This window comes from Mchenga conophoros, linkage group LG12 (genome assembly GCF_057382185.1).
Source record: "Mchenga conophoros isolate Kocher_MC1m ecotype Shallow Benthic linkage group LG12, M_conophoros_male_GT1.1, whole genome shotgun sequence".
Taxonomy (NCBI): Eukaryota; Metazoa; Chordata; class Actinopteri; order Cichliformes; family Cichlidae; genus Mchenga; species Mchenga conophoros.
In genome coordinates this window covers 30,728,562-30,746,094 of record NC_140537.1, presented here as the reverse complement: position 1 = coordinate 30,746,094, position 17,533 = coordinate 30,728,562, and the positions used below count along the sequence as shown (strand labels likewise).

Here is a 17,533-nt window from a genome sequence, read left to right as displayed (position 1 = left end):
TATTTTCATATGTTACTATTTTTATATTGCTATGCATTATAAATAAAGGATTACTTATTACTATTAAAGGTCTGCATTTGTAATTGTTGGTATTATTTATAAAATATGCGCTCTTAAGTTTTTTGCTCCATAAAACGATACCTGTCACTTTTTGGACATAGAGTATCAGCTGTTGAGAATCCTGGCTCATACAAAATAGAAGTAAAAGGTTTCAACATCCAGCCTTTTTATGATTAAATACAAAGTGTAATAACAGAGTTATTGGGGTGTGATTTTGTTAATAGTTAGTCTTAAGTATAAGTTTAATAGTAATGAGTAAGAAAATATAGCCAGAATAATGGAATGAGACTAACACCTGACCTCACACTGAGATTTGGTATGAAGTGGCATGTTTGTGCTAATGCTGACATTGGGGCTCAGAGTTCCTCTGTGTGTATATATTTGTGAACGTTAACTTGGCTAATGTCCAAGGGTTTGACTGCTTTCCTGTTGGATTGTATCACAAAGAACAGGGATAAGAGCACCAGTGGCCGTGCACACCCTCATCTCTCTCCTTCACCCGATCATTAGTGTTGGAAACCGGCATTAGCTCAGAGTAGATTAGACTTCAGTATAGTGCAAGTGATTTGATTTTATGATTATTTGATTCAGTTTTTTCTGTGTTCAAGCTCAATTACTTTAATAAAATATGTTGAATTCAAACAAATAAATAAACAAATAAACTGTGGACATTACCCTTTTAAACCTTTCTGAAACAAGACAGGTAAAAACCAGTGTATAAAAGTTTACATAGGTATAAATAGCTCTAACACTTTACTCCAGCCTGGCGTCCACACATGTGGACATCACATTTTGGGTTATTTAGACCAAAATACTAAATCTTGATCAACAAGTGCCTGATATACAGTTATGAGGACATTATACTGCAACTGTTCTATCGAAATTTCAAATTAATGTCCTCATATGTGGCTCTCATTTTTCTCAGAAACAAAAATTAGGTAAAAAAAACAAAACCTGGTAATTCTGCGCTTGATCTCGTCTTCTGTTATTGTGTAGGTTTTCTTTTTTGAGCTTGGTACAGATAAGCGACCATGCACTCTGTAAACTATACTAGTTCCTTCTGAATCAGTTTGGAATTCTGTATCTGCATCGATCCTGTCAACATCATCAGCAGCAGCATTATCTGTACTCAGACTTGTGCCGTATACTTCTGTTTCTTTTTCTTTGTCTTCAGTCTGTGTACCTTCATCTCTTTCAGTCTGTGTACCTTCATCTCTGACTGTCAGTCTTCCTATCTCACTGTTACTTGTCGATTTGCTGCAGATGTTCTCTCCCTTAGGAACTTTTCCTTTGTCATTCGCTGCCTGATGCTTTCCCTGATGACATTCTTCACTGGCTACTTCTATTGCTCCTCCTGTATAGCCACCCACTATGCTGCACAACTCCTTTCCCTCTGCTGTGCTGCACTGTGCTGTTACATAAAGAAGAATGATATAAACAGCACTATATCAATTTAATTGTGAAGAGAAATCCCCACAATACGACACAGTTATGTCTAAAATAGTTTTGTGTAAAAACTGGATCTTGAAACGTCCACTTTAATTACACAGTCCTGGTGTGCAAAGGCAAAATTACGAAAAAAAAATTCACTTTAAACATTTTTGGACGTTGTTTAGTTATATTGTGACTTACTCTCACAGAAGATACAGATGCCACAAACAGACTTTGAACAACGCATGTGCTTGTATGCACCACATTTCTGGCACTGCACCTGTGAATTAAAAAAAAAAAAAAGAAGAAGAAATAAACAAACAAAAAACAAATGAACAAAGTCCATTAAATAAACAATCTATATGGCTAAGGACATGTCATAGTGTACCCGGTCTTTGGCTGCAATCACACACCAGCACTGACTGCACTTCCTAGTTCGATCTGCAAAATATAATTTGTTTAAGTACAAGTTACATTTTCCAATGTTAGAGAAAAAGAAGGCAGCTAATTTTATCTTTACCTATTGAGGATAATATGTAGTGGCAAAGTCGGGACCTGAGCTTTGTGATTTCAGTGTTGTACTCCTCCACTTGTGTTTTACCGTCAATGAGAGATTGGGCAAACTAATAATTGACGAAGAAAAAAAAAAAAAAAAGAACAAAAAGAATTAGATTAACAAAGAAATGTTTGTTTGTTTTTAACCCCCCCCGAGGAAAAAAAAAAACAGAGCAACCAAAGCAAAGCATTACTGCTGAAATGGTTCAATCTACAAAAAAAATTGAGATTTTACCATCCTGCCTCTAAGGCTTTAAAAACTGAATAGGCAAAAATGTAAACATTACTTATATAGGTTAAAGCTATAGTTTTCAGTACCATTATGACATGCACTCCACATGAGTTCCCATCCTGTTGATGTGGGTGGCTCACATGTGACAAGGTCCACTCTCCAGCGCAGCCTCTTGCTGAAGCAAATGAGCTGAGAGATCGCAGTTATTACAAATAAAAAGCATATAGAGAAATCAATAACCACGTTCGGTAATGCTTTCAATTAAATTAAATATGTTATGTTAAATATGTTAATTAATTACCTCCAGTTTTTCAACACCGCACTTTTTCTGACCTCCGACTCGCCAAATGAATTCATATAGACTATGGTCCTCTTGGGTATGTCACAAAACTGTTTTGTAAAAAGATGGATATGGTAGGCTTGGGCCTTGAGAATTCCTAATGAGGGACACTGAAAAGTATCATGCACTAGAGAGAGTGCAAAATCTGTGCAACTTACAAACAAGGTCCAGTGGCTGCCGTTTTCCAGACAGGCTCCAATCAATTTCTCATACATCTGAAAGATGTTTTTCTGGAAATAAAAATAATGTGACAAGTATGTTTTTCTGTCAAGAATGACACTGCAAAAGCTTGTCAGGTGAGACTTGTAATTAATTCTGCAGATACACAAACATATAGAAAGTGTCATTTTTGGTTTACATTAATTAATTTCTATAGTGTGTACAAAACAAATCAAGACCACAGACTCAACACGCACCACTCAATTTTTGGTGTTCTTTATCAGTTGGCCAAGACAGAAATGTTTTAATCTGTGTGCATTGCTTTTGAACAAGTCTTTACACAGAAAAGGTTTCAGAAAGGTATTTTTCAGGTTCTTCTGACAAGGCTTCAATTTTGGAAAATGCTGTTTGTTTATAGTGGCAACTTATAAACCCTTTGTGATAAGAACATAGTTACCACAGTCCAAGTCATACCTTCAAAAAGTATGCACTTTGTGCTCTTGTGGACCCATCCAAAATTTTTCCAGTGATTTGGCTTGGTATTGGATAAATGTGAGGGAAATTCTATAAAAATAACATAAATACACCTATGTTTTCAAATACATTACAAAAAACGTAAACATGCTATGTCATTATGATCAAACAAGCTTTTCAACATACCTCACACTGCAAATAGATTAGGCCATCTATTACCTTATAAAACAAATAAATAAATACATATAAATAAAAACAGAACTAAGGAACACGATTCATTAAGTAAATTGTACAATAAAGTGTATTTAAAGCAGAATTTAACATTAGTTTTATGACAACATAAAAGGATTTTTATGTCAAGAGGTACCTCATCTGAAATGTTAGTCTGGTCAAACAGGGATTTCAAACTTGAAATACCAATAGAGTTTGGTCCAGCTACTCCCACAAGGTAATCTGTGAGAAAGCATATGCTGTAGTCAACAGATATCATTTTCTTTTTGCATGCTGCAACCATCATCCATTTCAGTCTTCTAGGAGCTTTGTCTGGTTGTAGTTCTTTTTTCTCCTCCTCTCCCCTCATCTATTAATTAAATTGTTTTCTGACCTTCCTAACTGTTTCCGACCTGTCTTCCCAATGTGATGTTTAAGCAATATATGTATGGTCAGAAGGGGGTGAAATTTTCATTGCAGTTGTACGTGTAACATTGCATGTGATAATAAAAGGCTTGATTGGTTGATTATTCAACATGAGTTGACATTTACCTGACATTGTGAAGGAGTCACAGTTTCTGTAAGGGTGTAAGAACATAACATGTGGATTTGTTACACTTCTTTTTCACAAGTTAATAACAATCAATAATTTTCATTCCATTATTTACAAGCTATCACACGATGTCCCTGGGACAACATTTACACGATGTCCCTGGGACAACATCTACACGATGTCCCAGGGACAACAATTACACGATGTCCCAGGGACAACATTTACACGATGTCCCAGGGACAACATCTACACGATGTCCCAGGGACAACATTTACACGATGTCCCAGGGACAACAATTACACGATGTCCCAGGGACAACATTTACACGATGTCCCAGGGACAACAATTGTTTGGTCTCTCAAGCAGTTGTTATTTATGTGTGTTATTCATTACTTTGGCTTGGTTGCTGTTTTTGATACAAATTCATCTGTGCCCATTGTAATATTTTCATATGTTACTATTTTTATATTGCTATGCATTATAAATAAAGGATTACTTATTACTATTAAAGGTCTGCATTTGTAATTGTTGGTATTATTTATAAAATATGCGCTCTTAAGTTTTTTGCTCCATAAAACGATACCTGTCACTTTTTGGACATAGAGTATCAGCTGTTGAGAATCCTGGCTCATACAAAATAGAAGTAAAAGGTTTCAACATCCAGCCTTTTTATGATTAAATACAAAGTGTAATAACAGAGTTATTGGGGTGTGATTTTGTTAATAGTTAGTCTTAAGTATAAGTTTAATAGTAATGAGTAAGAAAATATAGCCAGAATAATGGAATGAGACTAACACCTGACCTCACACTGAGATTTGGTATGAAGTGGCATGTTTGTGCTAATGCTGACATTGGGGCTCAGAGTTCCTCTGTGTGTATATATTTGTGAACATTAACTTGGCTAATGTCCAAGGGTTTGACTGCTTTCCTGTTGGATTGTATCACAAAGAACAGGGATAAGAGCACCAGTGGCCGTGCACACCCTCATCTCTCTCCTTCACCCGATCATTAGTGTTGGAAACCGGCATTAGCTCAGAGTAGATTAGACTTCAGTATAGTGCAAGTGATTTGATTTTATGATTATTTGATTCAGTTTTTTCTGTGTTCAAGCTCAATTACTTTAATAAAATATGTTGAATTCAAACAAATAAATAAACAAATAAACTGTGGACATTACCCTTTTAAACCTTTCTGAAACAAGACAGGTAAAAACCAGTGTATAAAAGTTTACATAGGTATAAATAGCTCTAACACTTTACTCCAGCCTGGCGTCCACACATGTGGACATCACATTTTGGGTTATTTAGACCAAAATACTAAATCTTGATCAACAAGTGCCTGATATACAGTTATGAGGACATTATACTGCAACTGTTCTATCGAAATTTCAAATTAATGTCCTCATATGTGGCTCTCATTTTTCTCAGAAACAAAAATTAGGTAAAAAAAACAAAACCTGGTAATTCTGCGCTTGATCTCGTCTTCTGTTATTGTGTAGGTTTTCTTTTTTGAGCTTGGTACAGATAAGCGACCATGCACTCTGTAAACTATACTAGTTCCTTCTGAATCAGTTTGGAATTCTGTATCTGCATCGATCCTGTCAACATCATCAGCAGCAGCATTATCTGTACTCAGACTTGTGCCGTATACTTCTGTTTCTTTTTCTTTGTCTTCAGTCTGTGTACCTTCATCTCTGACTGTCAGTCTTCCTATCTCACTGTTACTTGTCGATTTGCTGCAGATGTTCTCTCCCTTAGGAACTTTTCCTTTGTCATTCGCTGCCTGATGCTTTCCCTGATGACATTCTTCACTGGCTACTTCTATTGCTCCTCCTGTATAGCCACCCACTATGCTGCACAACTCCTTTCCCTCTGCTGTGCTGCACTGTGCTGTTACATAAAGAAGAATGATATAAACAGCACTATATCAATTTAATTGTGAAGAGAAATCCCCACAATACGACACAGTTATGTCTAAAATAGTTTTGTGTAAAAACTGGATCTTGAAACGTCCACTTTAATTACACAGTCCTGGTGTGCAAAGGCAAAATTACGAAAAAAAAATTCCCTTTAAACATTTTTGGACGTTGTTTAGTTATATTGTGACTTACTCTCACAGAAGATACAGATGCCACAAACAGACTTTGAACAACGCATGTGCTTGTATGCACCACATTTCTGGCACTGCACCTGTGAATTAAAAAAAAAAAAAAGAAGAAGAAATAAACAAACAAAAAACAAATGAACAAAGTCCATTAAATAAACAATCTATATGGCTAAGGACATGTCATAGTGTACCCGGTCTTTGGCTGCAATCACACACCAGCACTGACTGCACTTCCTAGTTCGATCTGCAAAATATAATTTGTTTAAGTACAAGTTACATTTTCCAATGTTAGAGAAAAAGAAGGCAGCTAATTTTATCTTTACCTATTGAGGAAAATAAGTAGTGGCAAAGTCGGGACCTGAGCTTTGTGATTTCAGTGTTGTACTCCTCCACTTGTGTTTTACCGTCAATGAGAGATTGGGCAAACTAATAATTGACGAAGAAAAAAAAAAAAAAAAAGAACAAAAAGAATTAGATTAACAAAGAAATGTTTGTTTGTTTTTAACCCCCCCCCCCCCCCCCCCCCCCGAGAAAAAAAAAAAACAGAGCAACCAAAGCAAAGCATTACTGCTGAAATGGTTCAATCTACAAAAAAAATTGAGATTTTACCATCCTGCCTCTAAGGCTTTAAAAACTGAATAGGCAAAAATGTAAACATTACTTATATAGGTTAAAGCTATAGTTTTCAGTACCATTATGACATGCACTCCACATGAGTTCCCATCCTGTTGATGTGGGTGGCTCACATGTGACAAGGTCCACTCTCCAGCGCAGCCTCTTGCTGAAGCAAATGAGCTGAGAGATCGCAGTTATTACAAATAAAAAGCATATAGAGAAATCAATAACCACGTTCGGTAATGCTTTCAATTAAATTAAATATGTTATGTTAAATATGTTAATTAATTACCTCCAGTTTTTCAACACCGCACTTTTTCTGACCTCCGACTCGCCAAATGAATTCATATAGACTATGGTCCTCTTGGGTATGTCACAAAACTGTTTTGTAAAAAGATGGATATGGTAGGCTTGGGCCTTGAGAATTCCTAATGAGGGACACTGAAAAGTATCATGCACTAGAGAGAGTGCAAAATCTGTGCAACTTACAAACAAGGTCCAGTGGCTGCCGTTTTCCAGACAGGCTCCAATCAATTTCTCATACATCTGAAAGATGTTTTTCTGGAAATAAAAATAATGTGACAAGTATGTTTTTCTGTCAAGAATGACACTGCAAAAGCTTGTCAGGTGAGACTTGTAATTAATTCTGCAGATACACAAACATATAGAAAGTGTCATTTTTGGTTTACATTAATTAATTTCTATAGTGTGTACAAAACAAATCAAGACCACAGACTCAACACGCACCACTCAATTTTTGGTGTTCTTTATCAGTTGGCCAAGACAGAAATGTTTTAATCTGTGTGCATTGCTTTTGAACAAGTCTTTACACAGAAAAGGTTTCAGAAAGGTATTTTTCAGGTTCTTCTGACAAGGCTTCAATTTTGGAAAATGCTGTTTGTTTATAGTGGCAACTTATAAACCCTTTGTGATAAGAACATAGTTACCACAGTCCAAGTCATACCTTCAAAAAGTATGCACTTTGTGCTCTTGTGGACCCATCCAAAATTTTTCCAGTGATTTGGCTTGGTATTGGATAAATGTGAGGGAAATTCTATAAAAATAACATAAATACACCTATGTTTTCAAATACATTACAAAAAACGTAAACATGCTATGTCATTATGATCAAACAAGCTTTTCAACATACCTCACACTGCAAATAGATTAGGCCATCTATTACCTTATAAAACAAATAAATAAATACATATAAATAAAAACAGAACTAAGGAACACGATTCATTAAGTAAATTGTACAATAAAGTGTATTTAAAGCAGAATTTAACATTAGTTTTATGACAACATAAAAGGATTTTTATGTCAAGAGGTACCTCATCTGAAATGTTAGTCTGGTCAAACAGGGATTTCAAACTTGAAATACCAATAGAGTTTGGTCCAGCTACTCCCACAAGGTAATCTGTGAGAAAGCATATGCTGTAGTCAACAGATATCATTTTCTTTTTGCATGCTGCAACCATCATCCATTTCAGTCTTCTAGGAGCTTTGTCTGGTTGTAGTTCTTTTTTCTCCTCCTCTCCCCTCATCTATTAATTAAATTGTTTTCTGACCTTCCTAACTGTTTCCGACCTGTCTTCCCAATGTGATGTTTAAGCAATATATGTATGGTCAGAAGGGGGTGAAATTTTCATTGCAGTTGTACGTGTAACATTGCATGTGATAATAAAAGGCTTGATTGGTTGATTATTCAACATGAGTTGACATTTACCTGACATTGTGAAGGAGTCACAGTTTCTGTAAGGGTGTAAGAACATAACATGTGGATTTGTTACACTTCTTTTTCACAAGTTAATAACAATCAATAATTTTCATTCCATTATTTACAAGCTATCACACGATGTCCCTGGGACAACATTTACACGATGTCCCTGGGACAACATCTACACGATGTCCCAGGGACAACAATTACACGATGTCCCAGGGACAACATTTACACGATGTCCCAGGGACAACATCTACACGATGTCCCAGGGACAACATTTACACGATGTCCCAGGGACAACAATTACACGATGTCCCAGGGACAACATTTACACGATGTCCCAGGGACAACAATTGTTTGGTCTCTCAAGCAGTTGTTATTTATGTGTGTTATTCATTACTTTGGCTTGGTTGCTGTTTTTGATACAAATTCATCTGTGCCCATTGTAATATTTTCATATGTTACTATTTTTATATTGCTATGCATTATAAATAAAGGATTACTTATTACTATTAAAGGTCTGCATTTGTAATTGTTGGTATTATTTATAAAATATGCGCTCTTAAGTTTTTTGCTCCATAAAACGATACCTGTCACTTTTTGGACATAGAGTATCAGCTGTTGAGAATCCTGGCTCATACAAAATAGAAGTAAAAGGTTTCAACATCCAGCCTTTTTATGATTAAATACAAAGTGTAATAACAGAGTTATTGGGGTGTGATTTTGTTAATAGTTAGTCTTAAGTATAAGTTTAATAGTAATGAGTAAGAAAATATAGCCAGAATAATGGAATGAGACTAACACCTGACCTCACACTGAGATTTGGTATGAAGTGGCATGTTTGTGCTAATGCTGACATTGGGGCTCAGAGTTCCTCTGTGTGTATATATTTGTGAACGTTAACTTGGCTAATGTCCAAGGGTTTGACTGCTTTCCTGTTGGATTGTATCACAAAGAACAGGGATAAGAGCACCAGTGGCCGTGCACACCCTCATCTCTCTCCTTCACCCGATCATTAGTGTTGGAAACCGGCATTAGCTCAGAGTAGATTAGACTTCAGTATAGTGCAAGTGATTTGATTTTATGATTATTTGATTCAGTTTTTTCTGTGTTCAAGCTCAATTACTTTAATAAAATATGTTGAATTCAAACAAATAAATAAACAAATAAACTGTGGACATTACCCTTTTAAACCTTTCTGAAACAAGACAGGTAAAAACCAGTGTATAAAAGTTTACATAGGTATAAATAGCTCTAACACTTTACTCCAGCCTGGCGTCCACACATGTGGACATCACATTTTGGGTTATTTAGACCAAAATACTAAATCTTGATCAACAAGTGCCTGATATACAGTTATGAGGACATTATACTGCAACTGTTCTATCGAAATTTCAAATTAATGTCCTCATATGTGGCTCTCATTTTTCTCAGAAACAAAAATTAGGTAAAAAAAACAAAACCTGGTAATTCTGCGCTTGATCTCGTCTTCTGTTATTGTGTAGGTTTTCTTTTTTGAGCTTGGTACAGATAAGCGACCATGCACTCTGTAAACTATACTAGTTCCTTCTGAATCAGTTTGGAATTCTGTATCTGCATCGATCCTGTCAACATCATCAGCAGCAGCATTATCTGTACTCAGACTTGTGCCGTATACTTCTGTTTCTTTTTCTTTGTCTTCAGTCTGTGTACCTTCATCTCTGACTGTCAGTCTTCCTATCTCACTGTTACTTGTCGATTTGCTGCAGATGTTCTCTCCCTTAGGAACTTTTCCTTTGTCATTCGCTGCCTGATGCTTTCCCTGATGACATTCTTCACTGGCTACTTCTATTGCTCCTCCTGTATAGCCACCCACTATGCTGCACAACTCCTTTCCCTCTGCTGTGCTGCACTGTGCTGTTACATAAAGAAGAATGATATAAACAGCACTATATCAATTTAATTGTGAAGAGAAATCCCCACAATACGACACAGTTATGTCTAAAATAGTTTTGTGTAAAAACTGGATCTTGAAACGTCCACTTTAATTACACAGTCCTGGTGTGCAAAGGCAAAATTACGAAAAAAAAATTCCCTTTAAACATTTTTGGACGTTGTTTAGTTATATTGTGACTTACTCTCACAGAAGATACAGATGCCACAAACAGACTTTGAACAACGCATGTGCTTGTATGCACCACATTTCTGGCACTGCACCTGTGAATTAAAAAAAAAAAAAAGAAGAAGAAATAAACAAACAAAAAACAAATGAACAAAGTCCATTAAATAAACAATCTATATGGCTAAGGACATGTCATAGTGTACCCGGTCTTTGGCTGCAATCACACACCAGCACTGACTGCACTTCCTAGTTCGATCTGCAAAATATAATTTGTTTAAGTACAAGTTACATTTTCCAATGTTAGAGAAAAAGAAGGCAGCTAATTTTATCTTTACCTATTGAGGAAAATAAGTAGTGGCAAAGTCGGGACCTGAGCTTTGTGATTTCAGTGTTGTACTCCTCCACTTGTGTTTTACCGTCAATGAGAGATTGGGCAAACTAATAATTGACGAAGAAAAAAAAAAAAAAAAAGAACAAAAAGAATTAGATTAACAAAGAAATGTTTGTTTGTTTTTAACCCCCCCCCCCCCCCCCCCCCGAGAAAAAAAAAAAACAGAGCAACCAAAGCAAAGCATTACTGCTGAAATGGTTCAATCTACAAAAAAAATTGAGATTTTACCATCCTGCCTCTAAGGCTTTAAAAACTGAATAGGCAAAAATGTAAACATTACTTATATAGGTTAAAGCTATAGTTTTCAGTACCATTATGACATGCACTCCACATGAGTTCCCATCCTGTTGATGTGGGTGGCTCACATGTGACAAGGTCCACTCTCCAGCGCAGCCTCTTGCTGAAGCAAATGAGCTGAGAGATCGCAGTTATTACAAATAAAAAGCATATAGAGAAATCAATAACCACGTTCGGTAATGCTTTCAATTAAATTAAATATGTTATGTTAAATATGTTAATTAATTACCTCCAGTTTTTCAACACCGCACTTTTTCTGACCTCCGACTCGCCAAATGAATTCATATAGACTATGGTCCTCTTGGGTATGTCACAAAACTGTTTTGTAAAAAGATGGATATGGTAGGCTTGGGCCTTGAGAATTCCTAATGAGGGACACTGAAAAGTATCATGCACTAGAGAGAGTGCAAAATCTGTGCAACTTACAAACAAGGTCCAGTGGCTGCCGTTTTCCAGACAGGCTCCAATCAATTTCTCATACATCTGAAAGATGTTTTTCTGGAAATAAAAATAATGTGACAAGTATGTTTTTCTGTCAAGAATGACACTGCAAAAGCTTGTCAGGTGAGACTTGTAATTAATTCTGCAGATACACAAACATATAGAAAGTGTCATTTTTGGTTTACATTAATTAATTTCTATAGTGTGTACAAAACAAATCAAGACCACAGACTCAACACGCACCACTCAATTTTTGGTGTTCTTTATCAGTTGGCCAAGACAGAAATGTTTTAATCTGTGTGCATTGCTTTTGAACAAGTCTTTACACAGAAAAGGTTTCAGAAAGGTATTTTTCAGGTTCTTCTGACAAGGCTTCAATTTTGGAAAATGCTGTTTGTTTATAGTGGCAACTTATAAACCCTTTGTGATAAGAACATAGTTACCACAGTCCAAGTCATACCTTCAAAAAGTATGCACTTTGTGCTCTTGTGGACCCATCCAAAATTTTTCCAGTGATTTGGCTTGGTATTGGATAAATGTGAGGGAAATTCTATAAAAATAACATAAATACACCTATGTTTTCAAATACATTACAAAAAACGTAAACATGCTATGTCATTATGATCAAACAAGCTTTTCAACATACCTCACACTGCAAATAGATTAGGCCATCTATTACCTTATAAAACAAATAAATAAATACATATAAATAAAAACAGAACTAAGGAACACGATTCATTAAGTAAATTGTACAATAAAGTGTATTTAAAGCAGAATTTAACATTAGTTTTATGACAACATAAAAGGATTTTTATGTCAAGAGGTACCTCATCTGAAATGTTAGTCTGGTCAAACAGGGATTTCAAACTTGAAATACCAATAGAGTTTGGTCCAGCTACTCCCACAAGGTAATCTGTGAGAAAGCATATGCTGTAGTCAACAGATATCATTTTCTTTTTGCATGCTGCAACCATCATCCATTTCAGTCTTCTAGGAGCTTTGTCTGGTTGTAGTTCTTTTTTCTCCTCCTCTCCCCTCATCTATTAATTAAATTGTTTTCTGACCTTCCTAACTGTTTCCGACCTGTCTTCCCAATGTGATGTTTAAGCAATATATGTATGGTCAGAAGGGGGTGAAATTTTCATTGCAGTTGTACGTGTAACATTGCATGTGATAATAAAAGGCTTGATTGGTTGATTATTCAACATGAGTTGACATTTACCTGACATTGTGAAGGAGTCACAGTTTCTGTAAGGGTGTAAGAACATAACATGTGGATTTGTTACACTTCTTTTTCACAAGTTAATAACAATCAATAATTTTCATTCCATTATTTACAAGCTATCACACGATGTCCCTGGGACAACATTTACACGATGTCCCTGGGACAACATCTACACGATGTCCCAGGGACAACAATTACACGATGTCCCAGGGACAACATTTACACGATGTCCCAGGGACAACATCTACACGATGTCCCAGGGACAACATTTACACGATGTCCCAGGGACAACAATTACACGATGTCCCAGGGACAACATTTACACGATGTCCCAGGGACAACAATTGTTTGGTCTCTCAAGCAGTTGTTATTTATGTGTGTTATTCATTACTTTGGCTTGGTTGCTGTTTTTGATACAAATTCATCTGTGCCCATTGTAATATTTTCATATGTTACTATTTTTATATTGCTATGCATTATAAATAAAGGATTACTTATTACTATTAAAGGTCTGCATTTGTAATTGTTGGTATTATTTATAAAATATGCGCTCTTAAGTTTTTTGCTCCATAAAACGATACCTGTCACTTTTTGGACATAGAGTATCAGCTGTTGAGAATCCTGGCTCATACAAAATAGAAGTAAAAGGTTTCAACATCCAGCCTTTTTATGATTAAATACAAAGTGTAATAACAGAGTTATTGGGGTGTGATTTTGTTAATAGTTAGTCTTAAGTATAAGTTTAATAGTAATGAGTAAGAAAATATAGCCAGAATAATGGAATGAGACTAACACCTGACCTCACACTGAGATTTGGTATGAAGTGGCATGTTTGTGCTAATGCTGACATTGGGGCTCAGAGTTCCTCTGTGTGTATATATTTGTGAACGTTAACTTGGCTAATGTCCAAGGGTTTGACTGCTTTCCTGTTGGATTGTATCACAAAGAACAGGGATAAGAGCACCAGTGGCCGTGCACACCCTCATCTCTCTCCTTCACCCGATCATTAGTGTTGGAAACCGGCATTAGCTCAGAGTAGATTAGACTTCAGTATAGTGCAAGTGATTTGATTTTATGATTATTTGATTCAGTTTTTTCTGTGTTCAAGCTCAATTACTTTAATAAAATATGTTGAATTCAAACAAATAAATAAACAAATAAACTGTGGACATTACCCTTTTAAACCTTTCTGAAACAAGACAGGTAAAAACCAGTGTATAAAAGTTTACATAGGTATAAATAGCTCTAACACTTTACTCCAGCCTGGCGTCCACACATGTGGACATCACATTTTGGGTTATTTAGACCAAAATACTAAATCTTGATCAACAAGTGCCTGATATACAGTTATGAGGACATTATACTGCAACTGTTCTATCGAAATTTCAAATTAATGTCCTCATATGTGGCTCTCATTTTTCTCAGAAACAAAAATTAGGTAAAAAAAACAAAACCTGGTAATTCTGCGCTTGATCTCGTCTTCTGTTATTGTGTAGGTTTTCTTTTTTGAGCTTGGTACAGATAAGCGACCATGCACTCTGTAAACTATACTAGTTCCTTCTGAATCAGTTTGGAATTCTGTATCTGCATCGATCCTGTCAACATCATCAGCAGCAGCATTATCTGTACTCAGACTTGTGCCGTATACTTCTGTTTCTTTTTCTTTGTCTTCAGTCTGTGTACCTTCATCTCTTTCAGTCTGTGTACCTTCATCTCTGACTGTCAGTCTTCCTATCTCACTGTTACTTGTCGATTTGCTGCAGATGTTCTCTCCCTTAGGAACTTTTCCTTTGTCATTCGCTGCCTGATGCTTTCCCTGATGACATTCTTCACTGGCTACTTCTATTGCTCCTCCTGTATAGCCACCCACTATGCTGCACAACTCCTTTCCCTCTGCTGTGCTGCACTGTGCTGTTACATAAAGAAGAATGATATAAACAGCACTATATCAATTTAATTGTGAAGAGAAATCCCCACAATACGACACAGTTATGTCTAAAATAGTTTTGTGTAAAAACTGGATCTTGAAACGTCCACTTTAATTACACAGTCCTGGTGTGCAAAGGCAAAATTACGAAAAAAAAATTCACTTTAAACATTTTTGGACGTTGTTTAGTTATATTGTGACTTACTCTCACAGAAGATACAGATGCCACAAACAGACTTTGAACAACGCATGTGCTTGTATGCACCACATTTCTGGCACTGCACCTGTGAATTAAAAAAAAAAAAAAGAAGAAGAAATAAACAAACAAAAAACAAATGAACAAAGTCCATTAAATAAACAATCTATATGGCTAAGGACATGTCATAGTGTACCCGGTCTTTGGCTGCAATCACACACCAGCACTGACTGCACTTCCTAGTTCGATCTGCAAAATATAATTTGTTTAAGTACAAGTTACATTTTCCAATGTTAGAGAAAAAGAAGGCAGCTAATTTTATCTTTACCTATTGAGGATAATATGTAGTGGCAAAGTCGGGACCTGAGCTTTGTGATTTCAGTGTTGTACTCCTCCACTTGTGTTTTACCGTCAATGAGAGATTGGGCAAACTAATAATTGACGAAGAAAAAAAAAAAAAAAGAACAAAAAGAATTAGATTAACAAAGAAATGTTTGTTTGTTTTTAACCCCCCCCCCCCCCGAGGAAAAAAAAAAACAGAGCAACCAAAGCAAAGCATTACTGCTGAAATGGTTCAATCTACAAAAAAAATTGAGATTTTACCATCCTGCCTCTAAGGCTTTAAAAACTGAATAGGCAAAAATGTAAACATTACTTATATAGGTTAAAGCTATAGTTTTCAGTACCATTATGACATGCACTCCACATGAGTTCCCATCCTGTTGATGTGGGTGGCTCACATGTGACAAGGTCCACTCTCCAGCGCAGCCTCTTGCTGAAGCAAATGAGCTGAGAGATCGCAGTTATTACAAATAAAAAGCATATAGAGAAATCAATAACCACGTTCGGTAATGCTTTCAATTAAATTAAATATGTTATGTTAAATATGTTAATTAATTACCTCCAGTTTTTCAACACCGCACTTTTTCTGACCTCCGACTCGCCAAATGAATTCATATAGACTATGGTCCTCTTGGGTATGTCACAAAACTGTTTTGTAAAAAGATGGATATGGTAGGCTTGGGCCTTGAGAATTCCTAATGAGGGACACTGAAAAGTATCATGCACTAGAGAGAGTGCAAAATCTGTGCAACTTACAAACAAGGTCCAGTGGCTGCCGTTTTCCAGACAGGCTCCAATCAATTTCTCATACATCTGAAAGATGTTTTTCTGGAAATAAAAATAATGTGACAAGTATGTTTTTCTGTCAAGAATGACACTGCAAAAGCTTGTCAGGTGAGACTTGTAATTAATTCTGCAGATACACAAACATATAGAAAGTGTCATTTTTGGTTTACATTAATTAATTTCTATAGTGTGTACAAAACAAATCAAGACCACAGACTCAACACGCACCACTCAATTTTTGGTGTTCTTTATCAGTTGGCCAAGACAGAAATGTTTTAATCTGTGTGCATTGCTTTTGAACAAGTCTTTACACAGAAAAGGTTTCAGAAAGGTATTTTTCAGGTTCTTCTGACAAGGCTTCAATTTTGGAAAATGCTGTTTGTTTATAGTGGCAACTTATAAACCCTTTGTGATAAGAACATAGTTACCACAGTCCAAGTCATACCTTCAAAAAGTATGCACTTTGTGCTCTTGTGGACCCATCCAAAATTTTTCCAGTGATTTGGCTTGGTATTGGATAAATGTGAGGGAAATTCTATAAAAATAACATAAATACATGTTTTCAAATACATTACAAAAAACGTAAACATGCTATGTCATTATGATCAAACAAGCTTTTCAACATACCTCACACTGCAAATAGATTAGGCCATCTATTACCTTATAAAACAAATAAATAAATACATATAAATAAAAACAGAACTAAGGAACACGATTCATTAAGTAAATTGTACAATAAAGTGTATTTAAAGCAGAATTTAACATTAGTTTTATGACAACATAAAAGGATTTTTATGTCAAGAGGTACCTCATCTGAAATGTTAGTCTGGTCAAACAGGGATTTCAAACTTGAAATACCAATAGAGTTTGGTCCAGCTACTCCCACAAGGTAATCTGTGAGAAAGCATATGCTGTAGTCAACAGATATCATTTTCTTTTTGCATGCTGCAACCATCATCCATTTCAGTCTTCTAGGAGCTTTGTCTGGTTGTAGTTCTTTTTTCTCCTCCTCTCCCCTCATCTATTAATTAAATTGTTTTCTGACCTTCCTAACTGTTTCCGACCTGTCTTCCCAATGTGATGTTTAAGCAATATATGTATGGTCAGAAGGGGGTGAAATTTTCATTGCAGTTGTACGTGTAACATTGCATGTGATAATAAAAGGCTTGATTGGTTGATTATTCAACATGAGTTGACATTTACCTGACATTGTGAAGGAGTCACAGTTTCTGTAAGGGTGTAAGAACATAACATGTGGATTTGTTACACTTCTTTTTCACAAGTTAATAACAATCAATAATTTTCATTCCATTATTTACAAGCTATCACACGATGTCCCTGGGACAACATTTACACGATGTCCCTGGGACAA

General features: G+C 35.9%; 4 protein-coding genes across 7 annotated transcripts; all 4 read right to left on the bottom strand.

The window, feature by feature from the left end:
• Nucleotides 1–113: 113 nt before the first annotated feature.
• On the bottom strand, nt 114–4,149 carry LOC146562937 (uncharacterized). The gene is made up of 12 exons (XM_085295821.1): nt 4,014–4,149; nt 3,619–3,704; nt 3,438–3,470; nt 3,252–3,341; nt 2,777–2,848; nt 2,580–2,668; nt 2,365–2,467; nt 2,012–2,114; nt 1,880–1,932; nt 1,693–1,771; nt 1,244–1,471; nt 114–181 (listed from the first exon to the last, which is right to left on the bottom strand). Exons 1-12 carry the CDS (start codon nt 4,057–4,059, stop codon nt 114–116), a joined length of 1,050 nt encoding a protein of 349 aa, XP_085151947.1. The 5' UTR covers nt 4,060–4,149.
• On the bottom strand, nt 3,835–8,522 carry LOC146562936 (uncharacterized). The gene is made up of 10 exons (XM_085295201.1): nt 8,067–8,522; nt 7,886–7,918; nt 7,700–7,789; nt 7,225–7,296; nt 7,028–7,116; nt 6,813–6,915; nt 6,444–6,546; nt 6,312–6,364; nt 6,125–6,203; nt 3,835–5,903 (listed from the first exon to the last, which is right to left on the bottom strand). The coding sequence occupies exons 1-10, from the start codon at nt 8,277–8,279 to the stop codon at nt 5,416–5,418; spliced, it is 1,323 nt and encodes a 440-aa protein (XP_085151327.1). The 5' UTR covers nt 8,280–8,522; the 3' UTR covers nt 3,835–5,415.
• Nucleotides 7,700–13,056, bottom strand: LOC146562935 (uncharacterized). 4 transcript variants are annotated; one of them, XM_085295198.1, is made up of 12 exons: nt 12,908–13,056; nt 12,513–12,598; nt 12,332–12,364; nt 12,146–12,235; nt 11,671–11,742; nt 11,474–11,562; nt 11,259–11,361; nt 10,892–10,994; nt 10,760–10,812; nt 10,573–10,651; nt 8,462–10,351; nt 7,700–8,152 (listed from the first exon to the last, which is right to left on the bottom strand). In XM_085295198.1, the coding sequence occupies exons 1-11, from the start codon at nt 12,951–12,953 to the stop codon at nt 9,864–9,866; spliced, it is 1,242 nt and encodes a 413-aa protein (XP_085151324.1). In that variant the 5' UTR covers nt 12,954–13,056; the 3' UTR covers nt 7,700–8,152; nt 8,462–9,863. The 4 variants fall into 4 exon arrangements, with proteins under 4 accessions (XP_085151324.1, XP_085151323.1, XP_085151325.1 ...); XM_085295197.1 differs by having other exon boundaries at nt 12,513–13,044; XM_085295199.1 differs by lacking the exon at nt 12,513–12,598 and having other exon boundaries at nt 12,908–13,042.
• A 407-nt stretch (nt 13,057–13,463) lies between these two features.
• Nucleotides 13,464–17,514, bottom strand: LOC146562934 (uncharacterized). Its single transcript, XM_085295820.1, has 12 exons — nt 17,365–17,514; nt 16,970–17,055; nt 16,789–16,821; nt 16,607–16,696; nt 16,132–16,203; nt 15,935–16,023; nt 15,720–15,822; nt 15,362–15,464; nt 15,230–15,282; nt 15,043–15,121; nt 14,594–14,821; nt 13,464–13,531 (listed from the first exon to the last, which is right to left on the bottom strand). Exons 1-12 carry the CDS (start codon nt 17,408–17,410, stop codon nt 13,464–13,466), a joined length of 1,050 nt encoding a protein of 349 aa, XP_085151946.1. The 5' UTR covers nt 17,411–17,514.
• Nucleotides 17,515–17,533: the final 19 nt, after the last annotated feature.